This window comes from Phyllopteryx taeniolatus, chromosome 8 (genome assembly GCF_024500385.1).
Source record: "Phyllopteryx taeniolatus isolate TA_2022b chromosome 8, UOR_Ptae_1.2, whole genome shotgun sequence".
Classification (NCBI taxonomy): Eukaryota; Metazoa; Chordata; class Actinopteri; order Syngnathiformes; family Syngnathidae; genus Phyllopteryx; species Phyllopteryx taeniolatus.
Window position 1 is genome coordinate 12260001 of NC_084509.1, and position 21548 is coordinate 12281548.

The 21548-nt window shown below is 41.5% G+C and overlaps 2 protein-coding genes across 6 annotated transcripts in view; both read left to right on the plus strand.

Annotated features, from left to right (window-relative positions):
- Positions 1-3333, plus strand: part of c8h19orf47 (chromosome 8 C19orf47 homolog) — a 20479-nt gene extending 17146 nt beyond the window's left edge. For all 5 annotated transcript variants that reach the window (XM_061782235.1, XM_061782237.1, XM_061782236.1 and 2 more), the window contains one exon: positions 2185-3333. In XM_061782235.1, the coding sequence (XP_061638219.1) occupies positions 2185-2706 (522 nt within the window). In that variant the 3' untranslated portion in view covers positions 2707-3333. The remainder of the gene's footprint in view (positions 1-2184) is intronic.
- A 6049-nt stretch (positions 3334-9382) lies between these two features.
- The window catches only part of ttc9b (tetratricopeptide repeat domain 9B), a 38830-nt gene continuing 26664 nt past the window's right edge, over positions 9383-21548 (plus strand). Inside the window, exon 1 of the mRNA XM_061781970.1 lies at positions 9383-10109. Coding sequence (XP_061637954.1) covers positions 9605-10109 — 505 coding nt within the window. The 5' untranslated portion in view covers positions 9383-9604. The remainder of the gene's footprint in view (positions 10110-21548) is intronic.

The following is a 21548-nucleotide window of genomic DNA, read 5'->3' on the forward strand; positions in this document are numbered from 1 at the left end:
ATATACAGGCCATACCATAAGATGCAAACCACTCCTCAGCAAAAAGAGTCAGAAGGCCATGTTGGATTTTGGATTTAAGTACAGCGATAAGCCACAAAAGGTTTGCAACAAAGTTTTATGGACTGATGAGACCAAAATGAACCTCTACCAAAGTGATGGAAAGGCCAAAGTATGCAAAGCAAAGCAAACATTTTTATATAGCGAATTTCATACACAAGGTAACTCAATGTGCTTTGCATGATTAAAAGCATTTAAAAACAAATAAAAAAAACAGCTTATAAACATTTACAACAAAGTGGGGAAATAAATAAAAGTACGATTAAGAGAGCATACAGTGCAAGACATATCATTTAAAAGTGGAAATGCTCTAAAAAGCATGAGAATAAAGAAGAGTTTTTAACCTGGACTTAAAAACATTCACACATCACTTCTGTTGGCAACTTATTCCATTTGTGTGCAGCATAATAGCTAAATGCTGCTTCACCAGCATTTTTCCAGGTGAAATTATCCAAAAGTTCATCAACTGTATCAGCTTTCAGTTTGTGGCACAGCTATGGTCTCCATAAACTTAGTGGCGGTACTCTCATTTATGTACCTTTTCTTAATAGACATAGAGGTTGTCTGAACTTTTGGAAGAATCTGTAATTCAAAGAATACACAAAAATGAGGCAACACCAACAAATTTTTATTTTATGAACAAGTGTCGAATAGGGAAAAAAGGCGGTATTGCTGTTATTTTTAAGTCATTATTTCAGTGTAAAGAAATTATACTGGGTGATTTTAGCTCTTTTGAATATCTCTGTTAGTTAGGTAAAGGTGACCCAAAGGTTATTGTTGTAATAATTTATAGGCCTCCAAGATACAATAGAACATTTATAGAGGATTTTTCCTCTGTCAGTTATTTGTACTGACTACAACTATTTTGTCATAACAGGGGACTTTAACATTCATGATGACAATAACATCCGGAAAAAAATCTAAAGAACTCTCTGCTATACTAGACACATTTAACCTCTCTCAGCATATTAATAGTCCAACCCACACTCAAGGTCACATCTTAGACCTGGTCATCTCTAAAATTCTATCAATTGACATTAAGGAGAAAGGAAGGATCTGCTTATGATCCAAAACACACAGCTCATCTGTGTAGCATGGAGGAGGTAATGTCATGGCTTGGGCTTTCATGGCTGCTTCTGGAACGGGCTCACTAGTTTTTATTGGTGATGTAACTCATGATGGTAGCAGCAGAATGAATTGTGAAGTCTACAAAAGCATTTTCTCTGGCAATTTACAGAAAAATGCATCCAAACTAATCGGGCGAAGCGTCATCATGCAACAAGACAATGACCCAAAACACACTGCCAACACAACAAAGGACTTAATCAAGGGGAAAAAGTGGAAGGTCTTAGACTGGCCAAGTCAATCACTGGACCTTAACCCAATAGAGCATGCATTTTACATCCTGAAGAGGAGACTGAAGAGAGAAACCCCCAGAAACAAACAAGAACTGAAAGAGGCTGCAGTAAAGGCCTTGAAAAGCATTTCAAATGAAGAATGCAACAGTATGGTGAAGTCAATGGGTCGCAGGCTTGATGCAGTTAGTGCAAGTAAGGGTGAGGGTCACCAAATATTAAATGTTATTCACTTTAAGTTAATTTCATGTCTGTTCAAATACTTTTGCTCACTTGAAAGGTGGGTGGGTTCAAACAAAAGCTGCTCCGTCCTGAGTTGTTTAACACATCTAGATGTAAATACCACGAAATCAAAGCTGCAATTCTGAGCTTTTGTCTCATATTCATCTTTTGATCTGAAACCCAAATGTCTTCAGTATACAACAAAAACAAAGTAATTGACCTTGCCATTCCAATACTTTTGGAGGGGACTGTGCTTTAATTTCATCATCTCACACAGACAAACAGAAATTTCCACAATAATGTGTGAACATTGGAAGCGACGTTCACATAGCTTATTACCATAGAAGTTGAAAGAAAAAGGAGGCCAGGGAGAAGGAAAACAAGCTGGATTGATAACATCAGGATGTGGACAGATGGAGGAATGAATGTGGCAAAAGAGAATGCATGCAACAGAGTGCCCACAGTTCTTTGAGGACAATGGCAAAACAGCAGCAGCCAAATGTATGAGAATGACTTCTTGATTTGCTTTCCATGCTCCTTGTGTTGCCAGCCCACCGGCGTCTTCAGCCGTCTGGACCGAGCAGACGAAGTGGGGGCGGAGCTGAGGAAGATGACGGTGACCGGGCAGGAAGAAGACAGCGACGGCGAAGGCTCCGTCCTCCAGTACGCCGGCGTCCTCAAAAAGCTGCTGCCCCCCCTGAGGAGCGAGCCTCCCAAAAAAACGGCCCCCACCACCCTGCGGCGCCTGGGTGGCAAATTCAAACATCCGACGCCCGACACGCCTACTCCTTCCTCTTCCTCCAATGGTATCCCCCCGCCTAAAATCAGCGTGCTTCAGAGACTGGGTAAGCTCCAGCCCGCCGCCTCCTCTACAGTGTCCCCCCCACCTGCTGATACGCAAGACAACAGAGTGACGAGCACTCGGCCCAGGGCCAAGCAGAAAGTAAGCACGGCGAGCTGCAAAGTCAGCAGCAGCACAGGAGTCTGCGTTGGAGCGGCGGACTGTGCAGGCGCCCAGATGGACTGCAAGGCTGTCAGTGTTTTTAAAAGGCTTGGCAGCAAAAACAAGTAACTCAAATCGCAACAAGGACTCTAATTTGATTAAAAAAAGAAATTGTGTCAGGTTTTTGGTTTTCCTTGTACGGACACTGACACAAACCCAGATTTTCTTTTTTTTTTTTTTTTAAATGTTATTTTTAATTTTGCTGCCACTGAAACCCTAATGTTCCCCATTTTACCACCACACTGTTTAATTGCTTGCGGAGAGATATTGCGATCTTATAATTTTTAAGACTTTAATATTTAAGAATATAAAAAAGATCCTAAGGCATGAGCATGACTGAACTGCTAGTATAGTTTTAGTAATTTACCTTTGAAGGATGATGCTACCCAAACCTCCTGTTACAAAGTCCTCCTCAACATACCTTGACAATTTACAAAAGACATTTTGAATTCATAATCTGAACAGGTTAACTATCTTACCCCTTTCTTTTGGCACTGTGGTCAAAACCTATAGTGAGTCACATATAGGTCAAGCCATAGGAAAACATTTGAACCTGTTGTCACTGCAACATCAGCTCCTGTACTAAGTAGAAATGTTTCTGATACCACTGAACCTCCTGGGGGACTTTTCTACCACACTCAAAAGCCACCGTGAGTTGTTGAGTATTACAAAAAAATAAAATAAAATTGCAATGTATAGATTTGTTAGACTTGATTTCACACTGCACAGAACATGTCTATGTTGGAAAAAACAAAATCGAAATCTACAACCCCAATTCCAATGAAGTTGGGACATTGTGTTAAACATAAATAAAAACAGAATACAATGATTTGCAAATCATGTTCAACCTATATTTAATTGAATACACTACAAAGACAAGATTTAATGTTCAAACTGATAAACTTTATTGTTTTTAGCAAATAATCATTAACTTAGAATTTTATGGCTGCAACACGTTCCAAAAAAGCTGGGACAGGGTCGTGTACCACTGCGTTACATCACACACATTTTCTTTTAACAACATTCAATAAACGTTTGGGAACTGAGGACACTAATTGTTGAAGCTTTGTAGGTGGAATTCTTTCCCATTCTTGCTTGATGTACAGCTTCAGCTGTTCAACAGTCCGGGGTCTCCGTTGTTGTATTTTACTTCATAATGTGCCACACATTTTCAATGGGAGACAAGTCTGGACTGCAGGCAGGCCAGTCTAGTACCCGCACTATTTTACTACAAAGAAACGCTGTTGTAACACGTGCAGAATGTGGTTTGGCATTGTCTTGCTGAAATAAGCAGGGGCGTCCATGAAAAAGATGTTGCTTGGATGGCATCATATGTTTCTCCAAAACCTGTATGTACCTTTCAGCATTAATGGTGATGTGTAAGTTACCCATGCCATTGGCACTAACACAGCCCCATACCATCACAGATGCTGGCTTTTGAACTTTGTGTCCATAACAGTCCGGATGGTTCTTTTCCTCTTTGGCCCGGAGGACACGACGTCCACAATTTCAAAAAACTATTTGAAATGTGGACTCGTCAGCCCACAGAACACTTTTCCACATTGCATCAGTCCATCTTAGATAAGCTTGGGCCCAGAGAAGCCGGTGGCGTTTCTGGGTGTTGTTGATAAATGGCTTTTGCTTTCCTTAGTAGAGTTTTAAGTTGCACTTAGGGATGTAGCGCCGAACTGTATTTACTGACATTGGTTTTCTGAAGTGTTCCTGAGCCCATGTGGTGATATCCTTTTCACATTGATGTCTGTTTTTGATGCAGTGCCGCCTGAGGGATCGAAGGTCACGGGCATTCAATGTTGTTTTTCGGCCTTGCTGCTTACATGCAGTGGTTTCTCCAGATTCTCTGAACCTTTTGATTATATTATGGACCGTAGATGATGAAATCCCTAAATTCCTTGCAATTGTACATTGAGGAACATTGTCCTTAAACTGTTCGACTATTTTCTCACACACTTGTTCAGAAAGAGGTGAACCTCGCCCCATCTTTGCTTGTGAATGACTGAGCAATTCAGGGAAGCTCCTTTTATACCCACTCATAGCCCCCACCTGTTCCCAATTAGCCTGTTCACCTGTGCGATGTTCCAAACAGGTGTTTGATGAGCATTCCTCAACTTTCTCAGTCTTTTTTGCCACCTGTCCCAGCTTTTTTGGAACGTGTTACAGCCATAAAATTCTAAGTTAATGATTATTTGCTAAAAACAATCAGGTTTTATCAGTTTGAACAATAAATATCTTGTCTTTGTGGTGTATTCAATTAAATATAGGTTGAACATGATTTGCAAATCATTGTATTCTGTTTTTATTTATGTGCTCCTCTTGATAATACCCCATAGATTCTCAACGGGCTTTAGATCCGGCGAGTTGGCTGGCCAGTCAAACACTGTGATGGCATGGGCACCAAACCAGGTTTTGGTGCTTCTGGCGGTATGGGCAGGGGCCAGGTCCTGCTGGAAGATGAAATCTGCATCTCCATACAGATCCTCAGCAGAAGGAATCATGAAGTCCTTTAAAACATTCTGGTAGACTGTTGCGGTGACCTTGGATTTAAGAAAGCAGAGTTTACCAACACCTACACTGGACATTGCACCACAATCATGACTGACTGTGGATATTTCACACTGGACCTCAAGCAGCTTGGGTTCTGTTCTTCACCTGTCTTTCTCCATACCCTTGGACCTTGATTCCCGAATGAAAGGCACACTTTCATTGGAAAAGAGGACCTTGGATCACTGGCCAACAGTCCAGTCCTTCTTCTCCTTGGCCCAGTTGAGACGCTTCCTACGTTGGCTCAGACTCAGAAGCGGCTTGACCTGAGGAACCCAACAGTTGTAGCCCCTATCTTATTTTTTAAGCTGTGACTCCCGCCTCATTCCACTCTTTCTGGATCTCTGCTTGATTCTTGAATCTTCTCTGTTTGATAATCCGCTGAGGCCCACGGTCATCTCTTTTGCTGGTGCATCTTCTCCTGCCACATTTTGTCCTTCCACTAAACTTTCCATTGATATGCTTGGACACAGCACTCTGTGAACAACCAACCTCCTTAGATATGAACCTTTGTGGCTGACCCATCCTATGGAGGGTATCAATGGTGGTCTTCTGGCCAGCTGTCAAGTCTGCAGTCTTCCCCATATTGAACCCAACTGAGACAATTGAACCAAACTGAAGCAATTGAATGACACCTGGGTACCTGTGCAGGTGCTTTGAGTTTAGTAGATGATTAGTGTGTGACACTCAAGTTTAAAACATTTATGGCCTGCAAAATTTGGGCTGTTTTCTTCACAGTATTCTATTTTTTGTTTAACTTTCTGATTTTGTGGGTTTTAAGAGTTGGACGCCCAAATTATATAAAAATAAACAAATACTTGAAATTGTTTAAATTGTGGGCCCTGAATCTAAAATCTATGTAAGTTTAACTTTTTGAATGGAATTATGGAAATAAATAAACTTTTCCATGATATTAAATTTTTTTAGAAAGGGTCTCTATATATGTGATGTACGTTTTTCAGATCTATAAATATGTCCGTGATTTACACGTTTTTTTTTTTAAAAATGTCGTGAGTACATTTATCGTGACTTATCATTTGTAAATCAGTTCTGCTTGTTGGTGCGTTTGTGGAACAGCGGACGAGCACATTTACGTAACGCACTTTTCAAGATATTCACACACCCAAATTGAGAATATTCACACGTGTGGGAGGGCCCGTCCCTCCATCCGCTAGGTGGCAGTGTTGCTGTCTCCGTTGATTACTTGACTGCAAGTCATTTTTATAGGAATCCAGCAGTCTATGGTCTGGCCCTGCTGAAATCTCCAGTAAATCACTGTGGTCAGGCCAGCCCCAGTCGGAAAGATGAAGTCAAGCCAGCCGCCCCAACGATTGTTTATACTAGATTGTTTATGGCAACCACTGTCAACCACTGAGCGAAATAACACTGCCAGGATTGCAACATAATATAAAGTTAAACCTCTGCCATTGATGCTGATTTCAAAAGATTTTAAAAAAATCCCTCAGTTATCCCAGATCTAAACTAGTTCTGGGGGACACTAGAGGGATATATTTGTGGATCTGAAATTTTTTTGTAAATCACTGATATATTTGTAAATAATTTTGAGACAAATTTCTCTCCATAAGAGACATGTATCTCAATGATACTGTACGGTTTATTACTGTAAATAACTGCATTTGGTCAAAGCCCTCATACATGTAGAAAACATGCACCCCAGGCCAGGAATGGCGATTGAAACCCCAAACCACATAACTGTATGGCAAACGTGTTATTCACTAACTTAACGTGCTGCCCACACTCAAAAGACCCCGAATATTTTACGTTTATGTTTGTCAACATTGATTCACTAAACTAAGTAGACTGTAATTGTGGAACAAAGGAAGCACAAAATGATGTTGACATTTGTGCAGACTGCATGGTGCCCTGCTAAGTCAAAACCTTACGTCATACGGTGAGTCGGTGTGCGATTGACTCCATGTCCACTCGAGGTCGCTCTCGACACGTGCAAGCCTCCCTTGCGGTGGTTGAACCCTCAGCGATGAAGTCATCAGGACTTGTGAACTGCAGTGAAACCTCAATTCACCTCGTGAGCTATAATGTAGATGTACTGAAAGGAATTGAACAAAATACGAGCGGGAGGCAGTGGCTGTAAATAAATGCGGTATTTTTAGAGCATACACCTTTTCACATATTCGTCACTTAATCACGGGAAATGGTGGCAACATGAACCTATTTTACAATTTGTTTGTTTTTCGCGTGAGATTGAGGCTGCAGTCACGCCTCACGTCTCGTCGTGCCGACCCAATCTGATGCGGTAATAAAGTCGTACGGCAAACAAATTTGGCCAAACTACATCGCCGCAACGTTAAAGCGCTTTACTGTTCGAATTGGCGCAGAAGCAACGGGGGGGACACAAAAATTAACAACTCGCCGTGGAGCAATAAACGCGAATTGGATTATGAAAATTTAGCTTTTATGCCTGAAGGTTACAGAAAATGTGCTCTCCCTGACATTTTATGTTTACCTGAATTTAGACATAATTTAGATTTTGTAAAATTATTATTCCTGATTATCAATTACTTCAAATATATTTGAATGTGTCATGTTGGGGTAGGCAACGTATGGCCTGTGGGCCAAATGCAGCCCACTTTGTTCTTTAATCTGGCCCATTGAGAATTTAAATACGTGTAATATTTATTAAATTAATTCAGCCGTTTTCCCCGTAATTGATTTTTTATCTCATTAAATAATTGTTTCATCAATTAATTGTAAATATAATAAAAATGTAAAATCAACTGTAAAATGTAACTTTTTATTTAATTTTATTTTTTTAAGGCGGCACAGCGACCGACTGATTAGCACATCTGCCTCACAGTTTTGAGGCCCGGGTTCAAATCCAGCCTCGCCTGTGTGGACTGCATGTTCTCCCGTGCCTGCGTGGGTTTTCTCCGGGTGCATCTCTAAAACATGCATGATAGGTTAATTGAAAACTCTAAATTGCTTAGAGGTGTGAGTGCGAATGGTTGTTTGTTTATATGTGCCCTGCGATTGGCTGGTGACAAGTACGGGGTGTAATCCGCCTCTCGCCTAGAGTTAGCTGGGATAGGGTCCAGCGCACCCTAGTGAGGATAGGCGGTACAGAAAATGGGTGGATGGATGTCCATCCATCCACCCATTTTCTGTACCGCTTATCCTCACTAGGGTCGCGGGCGTGCTGGAGCCTGTCCCAGCTGTCATCGGGCAGGAGGCGGGGTACACCCTGAACTGGTTGCCAGCCAATCGCAGGGCACATAGAAACAAACAACCATTCGCACTCACAGTCATGCCTATGGGCAATTTAGAGTCTCCAATTAATGCATGTTTTTGGGATGTGGGAGGAAACCGGAGTGCCCGGAGAAAACCCACGCAGGCACGGGGAGAACATGCAAACTCCACACAGGCGGGGACGGGGATTGAACCCCGCACCTCAGAATTGTGAGGCTGACGCTCTAACCAGTCGGCCACCGTGCCGCTTGGATGGATGGACAGTTTTTTTAAATCAAAGAATTGGTTATGTTTAGACAGACAGATAGATGCTTTATTATTGCACGAGGGTAATTCGCTGTTACAGGAGTCTGTGCAGTAGTGAGAACGACACCACAGGGCATGTCGATTTATTAACAAAATAAAAAATGTAAGAACTATTAAACAGCATCTATTCAAGTCTGTCTTTTTTAAATACAAATAAAACAGATCATAATTACTGTGTGATCTGAAGGTCCAGAATAAGTTGCATGGCAATACAATTAAAAATGAGAGGGAATCCATTTATTGTACAAAATAGTTGACATCTTTACATTTCTTAAACGTATCTACAAAAGGCATCTGCTGGCCTGTCTTCTCTTTTTTCAAAATGAAGGGTGGCCCTTAAGCACAAGGTTTTCCTGCCTCTCTCTGTGTTGTAGGCCTACAATTGTTTGACATAAATTGAGTGTTTAAATTTGGTTTGGGAAAATACAGTAAATACAGTAAAAAATAGATACAGTAAGGAAGAGGTCCCTCACAAAAAAAGTATCATAAAATAAAAAGGGTTATTTGCAATGGCTTTTTATTTTTAGAATGACAGTTTTTGTACGTATTCGCAGTATGGATTTCAATTTGGTTCGTAAATTGGGTAACTATAAGGACTCAGTTTCCCAAAATGCTTTGCGCTCGACGCGGTCGCGTGCCTGTGGTGCTGAAACTGCTCGTGCCTCAGTTGTTGCTACGACACGTTACCGCGAGCATCGCCACTCACAGCCCAGCTAGCGTTCTTCGGGAAATTCCTAAAATGTCGCCGCCTCTCGCCGTCGTATTTAGTTCCAAATAAGCCATTGACGTTCGTTCAACTTTTGTATCGCGGCTAATTTTCTCGAGGCGCGTCGTAGTTTACGTCTCGCCGTTCCGAAGTAGCCGAACCGGGTCCTTTATGCACAGCGTGCTGCTCCGGTCCTCCGAGCACCATGGTCCGCTCCAGCCCCGCTCACTAGGCAGCATGGAAGCCAAGCAACACCCGATAAAGAGCGTCAAAAGCTACCCGGAGACCGGCGGCCGGAGTCTGGCGGCGGTCGCCGGTGGTGGTGGTGGAGGAGGAGGCGGAGGAGGAGGAGGAGGCGGCGGGGGCGGAGGAGGAGAAGGAGGCGGCGGCGGGTGTCGAGTCGGCGGCTCCGCGGAAACGGAGATGGAGACGAAGATCCAGAAAGCCGTCGACTTCAAGGCGGAGGGCCACCGCTGCTACAAGGAGAAGAAATTTCGCGAGGCAATCGGCAAATACCACCGGGCGCTGCTGCAGCTCAAAGGGGTGCACGTCGCCGAAGGGACGACCGGTGGCTCTGAGGTCAACCTGCTGAACCAACGAGCCGCCGCCAAGCTCACCGAGGAGCAGATGAGAGCCGTGGAGAGCACCGAGATTGAGTGCTACGACAGCCTCACAGGTCGGTACTCGACACAAGTGCACCACACCCGGCCACACGTCGGACGACTGCCCGCTCCATGCGCGGTTCACTGGGTTCACATTAAACTTAAAATTTTGGGGATTTTTTTTTTTTTAATAGATATATATAAATGGCAGCACGGTGCGTGACTGGTTAGCACATGCTGTATGCCTCACAGTTCTGAGGTCCCGGGTTCAAATCCGGCCTTGCCCGTGTGGAGTTCGCATGCTCTCCCCATCCCTGCATGGGTTTGCTCCGGGTGCCCTGGTTTCCTCCCACATTATATATGGACCAGGGGTGTAATTAGTAATTTGGGGGCCCAAGGCAAATCCATATTAATATTTGTCATCAACTAAAAAGTGTGAATTTGAGAAAAGTCTCAGATTTCTTGAGCTAGATATTCCTTCGAATCCTTCTTGATGATTGTTATGTAACAAGTGAATCATCTCAACACTTTTACTATGATACGTGGTTTCCCATGACATCACACAACTGTGGCGCATGATGTCAGCCAAAATGCTGGGGTCTATGCATTGTTTTGTTCTGGTGCTTATTGAGCGTTTGAATAGATACATTTGATAGTCAATGCCAAAAAATGGTGAATTACTGTGCAGTGTTTGGCTGCAACAGTATACAGGTGGGAGGAACAAAGTGTTGTTTCATAATTGGGATCAATTTGGTATCACAGTGATAAGACAGAACATTTTTTCGAGGGAGAGACGGCGATTGTGGCTTTCGTGAATCAGCAGAGCTGTTTTCACTCTGACTAGATACACAGTCATTACGCCCATGTTTGTTCTGTACACTTTGTTGAAGGAAAGCTTTAAACGCTTTGTTTGACAATACATGTTGCAGTACATACTGTATGTCCATTTACAATATTTACATTTTAATTTAATTCTCTTAATTAAAATACGACCCCAATTCCAACAAAGTTGGGACGTTGTGTTAAGCATAAATAAAAACAGAATACAATGATTTGCAAATCATGTTCAACCTATATTTAATTGAAGACACTACAAAGACAAGATATTTAATGTTCAAACTGATAAACTTGATTGTTTTTAGCAAATAATCATTAACTTAAATTTTATGGCTGCAACACGTTCCAAAAAAGCTGGGACAGGGTCATGTTTACCACGATGTTAAATCACCTTTTCTTTTAACAACATTCAATACATGTTTGGGAACTGATGACACTAATTGTTGCTTGATGTACAGCTTCAGGTGTTCAACAGTCCGGGGTCTTCTGTTGTCGTATTTTACGCTTCATAATGCGCCACACATTTTCAATGGGAGACAGGTCTGGACTGCAGGCAGGCCAGTCTAGTACCCGCACTCTTTTACTAAGAAGCCACGCTGTTGTAACACGTGCATAATGTGGTTTGGCATTGTCTTGCTGAAATAAGCAGGGGCGTCCATGAAAAAAGACGTTGCTTGGATGGCAGCATATGTTTCTCCAAAACCTGTATGTACCTTTCAGCATTAATGGTGCCTTCACAGATGTGTAAGTTACCCATGCCATTGGCACTAACACAGCCTCATACCATCACAGATGCTGGCCTTTGAACTTTGCGTCCATAACAGTCCGGATGGTACTTTTCCTCTTTGGCCCGGAGGACACGACGTCCACAATTTCCAAAAACAATTTGAAATTTGGACTCGTCAGCCCACAGAACACTTTTCCACTTTGCATCAGTCCATCTTAGATGAGCTCGGGCCCAGAGAAGCCGGCGTCGTTTCTGGGTGTTGTTGATAAATGGCTTTTGCTTTGAATAGTAGAGTTTCAAGTTGCATTACGGATGTAGCGCCGAACTGTATTTACTGACATTGGTTTTCTGAAGTGTTCCAGAGCCCATGTGGTGATATCCTTTACACATTGATGTCGGTTTTTGATGCAGTGCCGCCTGAGGGATCGAGGGTCACGGGCATTCAATGTTTGTTTTCGGCCTTACCGCTTACAGTCTGTGATTTCTCCAGATTCTCAGAACATTTGAATGATATTATGGACCGTAGATGATGAAATCCCTAAATTCCTTGCAATTGTACGTTGAGGAACATTGTCCTTAAACTGTTCGACTATTTTCTCACACACTTGTTCAGAAAGAGGTGAACCTCGCCCCATCTTTGCTTGTGAATGACTGAGCAATTCAGGAAAGCTCCTTTTATACCCAATCATGGCACCCACCTGTTCCCAATTGGCCTGTTCACCTGCGGGATGTTCCAAACAGGTGTTTGATGAGCATTCCTCAACTTTCTCAGTCTTTGTTGCCACCTGTCCCAGCTTTTTTGGAACGTGTTGCAGCCATAAAATTCTAAGTTAATGATTATTTGCTAAAAACAATCAAGTTTATCAGTTTGAACATTAAATATCTTGTCTTTGTAGTGTATTCAATTAAATATAGGTTGAACATGATTTGCAAATCAATGTATTCTGTTTTTATTTGTTTAACACAACGTCCCAACTTCATTGGAATTGGGGTTGTAAAAGAACTGGTCTGACCGGGAGTCCAATAGGTGTGTCCCACCCCCGCCCCTTGTCTAATGTTGTCGTAACACCTGTCTTTTTAGACCTCACACTTGGACTTTATCACTGTAAATATTTATGGTTTTACAACTTTTACTGTCTCCAGAAAATAAGAAAGTGAACACTTCAATAAACACTTTCAGTAGTATGAAAATTATATTCAGACGTAGCTACTCACAATTTGTACCGTACTTACTAATGGCGGAACGCACTTTTGTCAACAACCTTTTTATCGCCGTGATCGTAATGCAAAGTGATCCGAGAGACACGCCTACTCTGTAAACAAACACAGTGCAGATCAGCTTCTGGCTAGTTAATGTCATGGCTACCCATATGTTTTACAAGCAATCATAGGTTCCCCACCCATCTTATTTCATAGTATTGCAGAATATTAAGGTTGAACTCATTAGGTTCCACTCAGCATTCCCAGCAAACTAATAACAAGCACATTTCAGACTCCCATGCAAGTCAGTTCTTGCTATAGATGCTATTTTTCATTGTATTTCTGGTCTTTCCCATAAGCAAATTATGTATTTATGTATTACTGAGGCAGAGTCACCATGCTGATGTGTTGTAATATTTCACACAAGGCCTCTATGGTGACGGTGTATGTTGTGGCTCATCAAATGGATGATGTAAGGTTGCATGTCGAAAGGCAAGGCTGTGCAATCATGATCTATTTAAGGTTAAAGGAGCTTCACACTAAAAGAGCAACGTGGCCTTTTTTTCTCTGAATCTAATAATGGGGAAAAACAGCATCACTGTTGCTTTAAGAGCATTAGAAGCAGGCAGAGTTGTTAGGAGGCAGGTGCCCTTCGCTTCTGGTTATGATAATAACAACAACAGTACTTCCAGTAATCTGACCTGAACTTGTTTTGCCCGTTATTTTCTTTCTGCACATCAATTATTCATTGATACAATCACACAGAACAGCGCTAACACACAAAGCCCTACTAAATAATAGAAACCCAAATATTTGAACAGAACAGAATTGCGGGAGTATATCAATATTACAGAGATTCAAAGTGAAGATTCAATGTGTTTTTGATATCAGCAGTAGGGAAAGATGAAATTCTCTGTCATCCACTTCGATGCCAGTATAGTGTAAAATATTAACAATAGACAATACAAAGCAAACAACAAAATACACACAGATGCATAACAATACAAAATAAAGGAATTACATTTGGGTACGGGGTATTGTCCAAAAGTCCCAAAAGAGAATATTCACTTATCAGACGCAGAAATAAGTACACCTGCATGATTCAATCCAAGAGCTGTATCACACATCCAGCCTTCACAAACATAAAGTATGTTATGTAGTTTAGTCAGAGAGCTATTTATTTAATTTACTTTATTATCCTAATGAGGACAGTCGTGAGAGAAAATGGATGGATGATCTTATTTCTTACAATCAGTAGTAGAACCTTACTGCATCATACTGAGAGTTGTTCCTAATATATTGTCCGTCTCTGTCTCATGTGGCTTAATAATGCAAATGATAACCACAGCAATAAACAAATGGTTCAATGAAAACCTTGCAGCTATGAAACTACAATCACAAAAGTATGAAGTTACTTGAAGTTATACATCTTGACTATAACAGACCAATATCTTTGTATATGAAGGAGCTAAGTTCAACATGTATTGTTAGTGGAAGTTACCAGGCACATGCACATACATTTTTGGGGGGCAAGTGCTCATTAAATGCCTCTCAAATATCAAAACACTGGGTGGAATTGATGACTAGGAGGGTAATTTTTATTTTTAAATATTGATGGATGAAGAAAAGAAAAGGTTGCTGCTAAAAGGCCACTGTTTTCATCCAGGGCAAAGGGGCAGGTGCTTGAGCACCACTTTGGGTCTACAGTATGTGTGCACGTGCCTGGAATTTACCGCGACGTCTTCTCCGCATGTGCATGTACACCGCCACTTCTGGTGCATTTACTCAAAAGCAAATAATCTATAAGCCATTAATTTTTAAGGGAAATTATAATAAAACATTTGGGGTTCTTAGTTTGTGGTATATTTATGGTTTAAACATTTGATATAGGCAATTATAAACAAATTTAAGGGAAGCGTCAATTACTATTTTTTTGTTTTTGTTTTTGTTTTTTTGCTATTCGCGGCATGGCTCAGTAGCTGTCCCCCACAAATTGCGGGGGTTTACTGTACTATAAAAAGCCTAAAGTGTCACAAATGCTCATAATATATAATCAACATTTGTTTGATCCCTAAAAAATAAATGTAGCATAAGAAAAAGCCATCACATTAGATTGGGGCAGGTTTACCTAATAAAGCGTCCAGCCAATTATAGAATAACGCCAATAACATCTTCGTAGCATGGCTATTTTGGGTGATGCATGACAGATGAACTACAACAATTTTTCTTCCATGATGCATTGAAGGTCGCCAGCCTCTGCGCAGCGTCTGCGGCCTTTATAGAGGCCGCCGTGGTGTGAAGGAAATACGGGGGTGGGGGGATGATTTAAAGAGATGATGCAAATGGAGGTAGGGTAAGGGGATTGGTCAGCGTGGTGGGAGAGGAAAATCCAGCACAGAGAGAGAGGAGTAGAGGGAGAGGGGGAGGGGAGTGCCACACACTCTCGACGGGGGGCCATATTTACCATGGCAACCACCACTGTGCCTTTTCCCTCTGGTTATAGTAATACTGCTCACAGCCTGGCCTCACTGTTGCTACTATCACAGCTTCATTTGCTCCTTCATTCATAGAGGAATGAAGTAAATGGTACATTTCCTGAAGGGGGGAAACGAACAATCAATGAATTGATTCACTTTTACTATCCACCCATTCTCAACACCGCTTATCCTGGTTAGGGTCGCGGAGCGCTGGAGCCTATCCCAGCTGACTTCGGGCGAAAGGCGGACTACACCCTGAACTGGTCGCCAGTCAGTCGCAGGGCACATATAGACACGGACAACCATTCGCACTCACATTCACACCCTCACTGAGTGAGAACTGAACCCACGCTGCCCGCACCAAAGTCAGGCGAGTGCACCACTACACCATCAATAACTCTCACTTTTACTATATAATAGTTATATTATATACGCAACATGGTGAGCAAGTGTTTAGCACATCTGCCTCACTGTTTCTCCTCATGCGTTCCAAAAACAAGCATGTTGGGTGAATTGAAGACACTAAATTGTCTAAAGGTGTGAATGTGAGTGTGAATTGTTGTTTATCTATATGTACACTCTGATTGGCTGGTGACGAGTCCAGGGTGTACCTCTCACCCAAAAGCCAGCTGGGATAAGCTCCAACTCACTTATGACCCTATTGTCAACCATGAATTCCACACAAGTGTTCAATTATTATTTGGTCAAAGCAGTCTTCCATTGAAGGTGGCTGCAGTTTAATAAGGCACAACTATTATGAGGATAGCACGGTGGACTAAGGGGTTGGCACGTCTACTTCAGTGATGAAGTTATGGGTTTGACATTATAAGGGGTCTACAAGGATTTAGCTGATAAATACATGTTACAGGGAGAGGTTATCGATGTCAAGGAAGTGGAACCTTGATGTGATGGAGTCCGATTTAATGGACTTTGAATTTAACGGACAGAAAATAGTGTCCAGTTGGAACTCAAAAGCACCTCTCGCATGCACCAGCAAAGTAAGTTTGGATGAACTTTAAAACGTTTCAAACCTATTACAGCTTTTTAAAATATTTATTTACAGTAATTTTGTACTGCACTGGGTGTTTTTAGGCCACGGAAAAAGTGCTTCACGATCAGTCCAGGGTGTACCTTGTCTCTTGCCCAGAGTCAACTGGGATAGGCTCCAGCACGACCGCGACGTTAGATAGGATAAGCGGTACAGATAATGGATGCATGGAAAAAGTGCTTCAATTTAACAGACAATCTGATTTAACGGACGACCCCCTCCTCTCTATTAGTCTATTAAATCGAGGTTCTAGTGTATGACACCTTTGTTGTATGTAGATGTATCTGAGGAGAAGCTACGTTTGCTCATTGTTGGTAGAAAGTGAATGAGTGTCATGGCTGCATGTGTATGTTCTTTCTTTGCTGAGTGGTTAATTGAAAACACAAGCTAACCAGCGATGGCGGTCTCGTTATTGGTTGACAATGGACGATTGCAAGTTGCGATGTTGTCTACATTATTGGGTTCAAATGAATTGACATTGACATCAAAGTAAGAATAAGTTCATAGAAAAAGGTTGGTTGTAGTGTGTAGCTCTTCGCTGGCTTTGTCTTCCACTTATCATTACTGATTAGCAATTTAGTGAGAAATATTTGACAAATATTGGGTAGTACTGTTGTGGTTACTGCTTCTTTATTTAGCTATGCTTCTTTATTTAAGTATTGAAGGGCTTTTACAGAAGAGCTGCATTAAAATCTGTCCTGGTGAAATGTACCTGCATCATCATAAATTGCACAATGAGGAGGCTCAAAGAGGGTAGATGAACCCACTGTTGTGAGAATCTGCAAGTCTGACTTTCCCCCAACTCCTGCTCACTCTGATGTCTGCCTCAAACAGTTTCTTTATTCCTCCGGAGTGGCATGAGTCATGAGCTGAGTCGCAGCCTTGGAAGCGACGCAGTTCATGAGTGCAATTGTTTGTTTAGTTACACAAAACACCTTTTTTTAATTTGAGCGGTTGCTTTCATATCGATGATGATGAATATTTCTGGGCACATCCAACATTGAACGAGAGCTTTAGAAAAGATAAACTACAGGTACTAGTTCTGTTCAGAATCACACTAAACTATACAGTAGCAGAACTTGCTCATTTAAATAAATACAGTTGTACTTCGAGTTACGAGTTTTTCAAGATACAAGCTGTCGCTTGGTTGATTTTTTTGAGTTGTGAGCAAAAATTTGAGTTCAGCTTAGTCTTCTTTGTGTTTCACCTTCAAATATATGCGTATTGTATGTATGTATTTATTTATTTATTTATTTATTATACTGACCTGGTAGCCAAGGTGCCGCACAATTGTTTACAGTAATTTTGTACTGCACTGGGTGCTTTTAAGCCACGGAAAAAAGTACAAAACAATAATTTTGTACTCTATAGGTGTTTTTAGGCAATGAAAAAAGTGCTTCACAATCAGTCCAGGGTGTACCTTGTCTCTCGCCCAGAGTCAACTGGGATAGGCTCCAGCACGACCGCGACGTTAGTGAGGATAAGCGGTACAGATAATGGATGCATGGAAAAAGTGCTTCAATTTAACAGACAATCTGATTTAACGGACAACCCCTCCCCTCTATTAGTCTATTAAATCGAGGTTCCACTGTAGGACATCTTTGTTGTTTGAAGATGTATCTGGGGAGGAGCTAAGTTTAGCTCATTGTTAGTAGAAAGTGAATGAGTGTCATGGCTGCATGTGTATGTTCTTTCTTTGCTGAGTGGTTAATTGAAAACACAAGCTAACCAGCGACAGCAGTCTCGTTATTGGTTGACAATGGACGATTGCAAGTTGCGATGTTCTCTACATGTATGCATGCATGTATTTATTTATTTATTTATTATACTGCCTTGGTAGCCAAGGAGCAGCACAATGTCCACTGAAGTAAAGCTATATATATATATATATATATATATATATATATATATATATATATTTATAACAAATAGTTTGCATGTTCTTGTGCCTGCGTGGGTTTTCTCCGGGCACTCCGGTTTCCTCCCACATCCCAAAAACATGCATGGTAGGTTAATTGACAACTCAAAATTGCCCGTAGGTGTGAATGTGAGTGCGAATGGTTGTTTGTTTATATGGGCCCTGCGATTGGTTGGAAACCAGTTCAGGGTGTACCCCACCTACTGCCCGATGATAGCTGGGATAGGCTCCAGCACGCCCACGACCCCAGTGAGGGTAAGCGGCTCAGAAAATGGATGGAAGAATATTCCTTACATTCTATTTAATTATGATATCATTGTGTTTTTACAAAGTCCAAAGTCCAATGCTATTTTCATGTGTATTTCTATGGTTATTACCTTACCATTTCCTCTTTAGTACCAATAGTATACCAAATAAATAAATTTAAAAAAAAAATCATGCTTGATGCCTCTGATGTTTTACATGACTGCTTATTATAGGAGTCACTGATGTTGTAGTGGTACAATTGCCTGACTTCAGGGCAGGTGGCGTGGGTTCAGTTTCCACTCGGTCAAAGTGTGAATGTGCGTGGGAATAATCGTCTGTTGCTATATTTCTGTGCCCTGTGATTGACTGACGACAAGTCCAGGTTATAGTCTCACCTTTGCACCAATCAGCTGGGATAGGCTTCAGATCCCCATGACCCTAAACAGCATAAGCAGTATAGAAAAAGGATGAATTTTATTCAGGTGTGAATGTGAGGGTGAATGGTTGTTTGTCTATATATGCCCTGTTATTGTCTGACCAGGCCACGGTGTACCCTACCTCTCACCAAAAAGTCAGCTGGGATAGCTCACCCGTGACCCTAATGAAGACAAGCGTTATAGAAAATGGAATGGATGGATTTTATTCTAGTCAATGATGTCAGTGTAGATGGTTTCTCAAGATAATGACACTTAATGGGGGGAGGGGGGAATGAAGTGGAATCCATATACAGTAAAACTCTGTTTCCTGTACAGTGTTTTATTTTCTGCTTTCTCTTCAATTTCTTTGCCTAAATAATAAAGGGAGGATTACCAATGACTCATTTTTTATAGCATCTTCTCTATATGCTTCCATAGCATCAATTGTTATCCTAATTTTAGCACTTAAATCTTTCAAGGCTGTTAATCGAACCTTTAATATCGTAATTATTTCACTCTAAACAGCCTGTTATTGACGTCTGTTTGGACCACATCCTTTTTCGTAGAGCAATTAAAGAAGAGAAGCTGTGATTATAACAATTATGACAACAAAAATTATTTGGAGGAATAACGTCAACCGCTTGTAACACTACACAGCGGGTTGCTCGCTGGTACAGTCCACTGCATGCTTGCATGCAGCAGCAGAATAACATCACAAAAGTCCTGCCTTTCATCTCCTGCCAACTCTCACTGGGGGGGCTCCACGAGATAAAATGAGAAGAAGTGAGGAATAGAGAGAAGAAATTGAGGCTATATAATAAGCAGGAAAGGTTGCTGCATGCTTCAGGGGGGAAAGGGGGAATTTTCGATGCCATCCAAGGGGGGATGGTCAGGGAGGTGTGTCTGGTGTCCTTCTGTGTGCATACGTCTGCCATAGAGAAGGATGGCAAGCTCGCTGCGTGCCGGCCAGGGCTGCAGATGGCTCGGCCATGACTGGCACTCACCCTCTACTGGACACTTCTCACACTGTGCCATGCTCTCTTGTCTATTCATATTCACTCCACAGATTAGGCCGACATTCGGAGGAGGTTGATAAGGGGCAAGGGGGCGAGCGCCCAAGGATGCAAGGGGAGCTAAATTAAGAGACTGCGATCAAAACTGGACCGATCTCTTAAATATGATCGGCTTATCCTCAGAGACAAGGAGGATAAAGGGGATAGGGACAAGTCAAAACGGAAGGCACTCCGTGACCTCGAAACAAGAGCCTTATAGAGAAAATGATTGCTACTGCAGGGTGAATAAATAAATAAATACATCACAAGATGAAGTCATCAGTCGGGAGAAGCAAAGGGCTGTTGTTTGGGACGTGAAATGAGTTTAAGAATTACTTCATAGAATAAAGAGAGAGTACAGTAGTGTGCGTTTTTAAATTAGTTTTCATTTTTTAACTTGCCCTGTTCGGCTGTGTAGTCATGCAGGATGGTAGATCTGTATGCTTCTTTTTTTAAACTGGAGTACTTTTGATAATACTCCATCTGTTGTCATTTGTGATGGGATATTTATTGAAAATGCAGTTGAAAAGAAGGAGGTTTGAGAGTGGACTGATGGAGAGAAAAGATAAAACAGCAAACAAAAACAGCTGAGATAAATAACAGCATAACATCAGTATATGACCACATTAACATGACATGAGCGTTGGGTTTTATCTGCAGTGAACCGACAATTTCCACATAGATTTCCGACACGTTACGAAAATTATATATACTGTAGTTACTTACACCCCACAACAAATACATTAAACACACTTAAATTTATTAGGCTGTAACACATTGTAAACATATTTGAACACATAAATAAATTACAGGAAATACTGTACACATTGTAGTGTATGTGTACGTGCATGTGCCTTTAAGAGGTGGAGTTTAGTGGGGTGGCATGTGTCTGCACTTGAGTATCTGGTCGTGAGCTAAGGCCAACAGCAGCTCCTGCATGGTTTAGTTGGTTAGTTAGAGCTGTCGATGCCATGAGGCACATTAGGCCGCAATTGCGGTTTCAGTAATCTGTAGTTTTTTACGGGAGCAGGTGATTGGGCCACTGCCCAACCCCAGCACCTGGTATTCCAAGACGGTCTCCCATCCAAGTACTAACCAGGAGCGACCCTGCGTAGCTTCCGAGATCGGACAAGATCGGGAAGCATGTGGGGATTGGGTCGGCCCTGCATGTTTTACTGTTCAATAAATGGCTGAAAAGTTCACTGTCTCCCACGCCATTGCCTTCCAAAAATAAAAACATTAATGCTTAAAAACAAACACAAACAGTGAACGTCAATGTAAAGGGTAACACTACACTGTCCTCCAAATTATTATTCAAATGATATTTTTCTCTGATTTTCCTAAATAGCTGATAAAAATGACAGTCAGCATAATTTTCCATTCGTTAACCATCAGAATACAATTGACCTGTTTTTTTAACAAAACCGGTCATATTTACTGAAATCAAAAGCTATTTCAATTTGTCATTTTGACATCAGACTAATTATTTGGTTCACAATTCTTACATATGTTCAATTTTTGCTTCAATTTCTTTGAAATAGGGCTTTGTCATGCTTGAAGATGATTTTGCTAATGAAAGCACATTTCTTCTT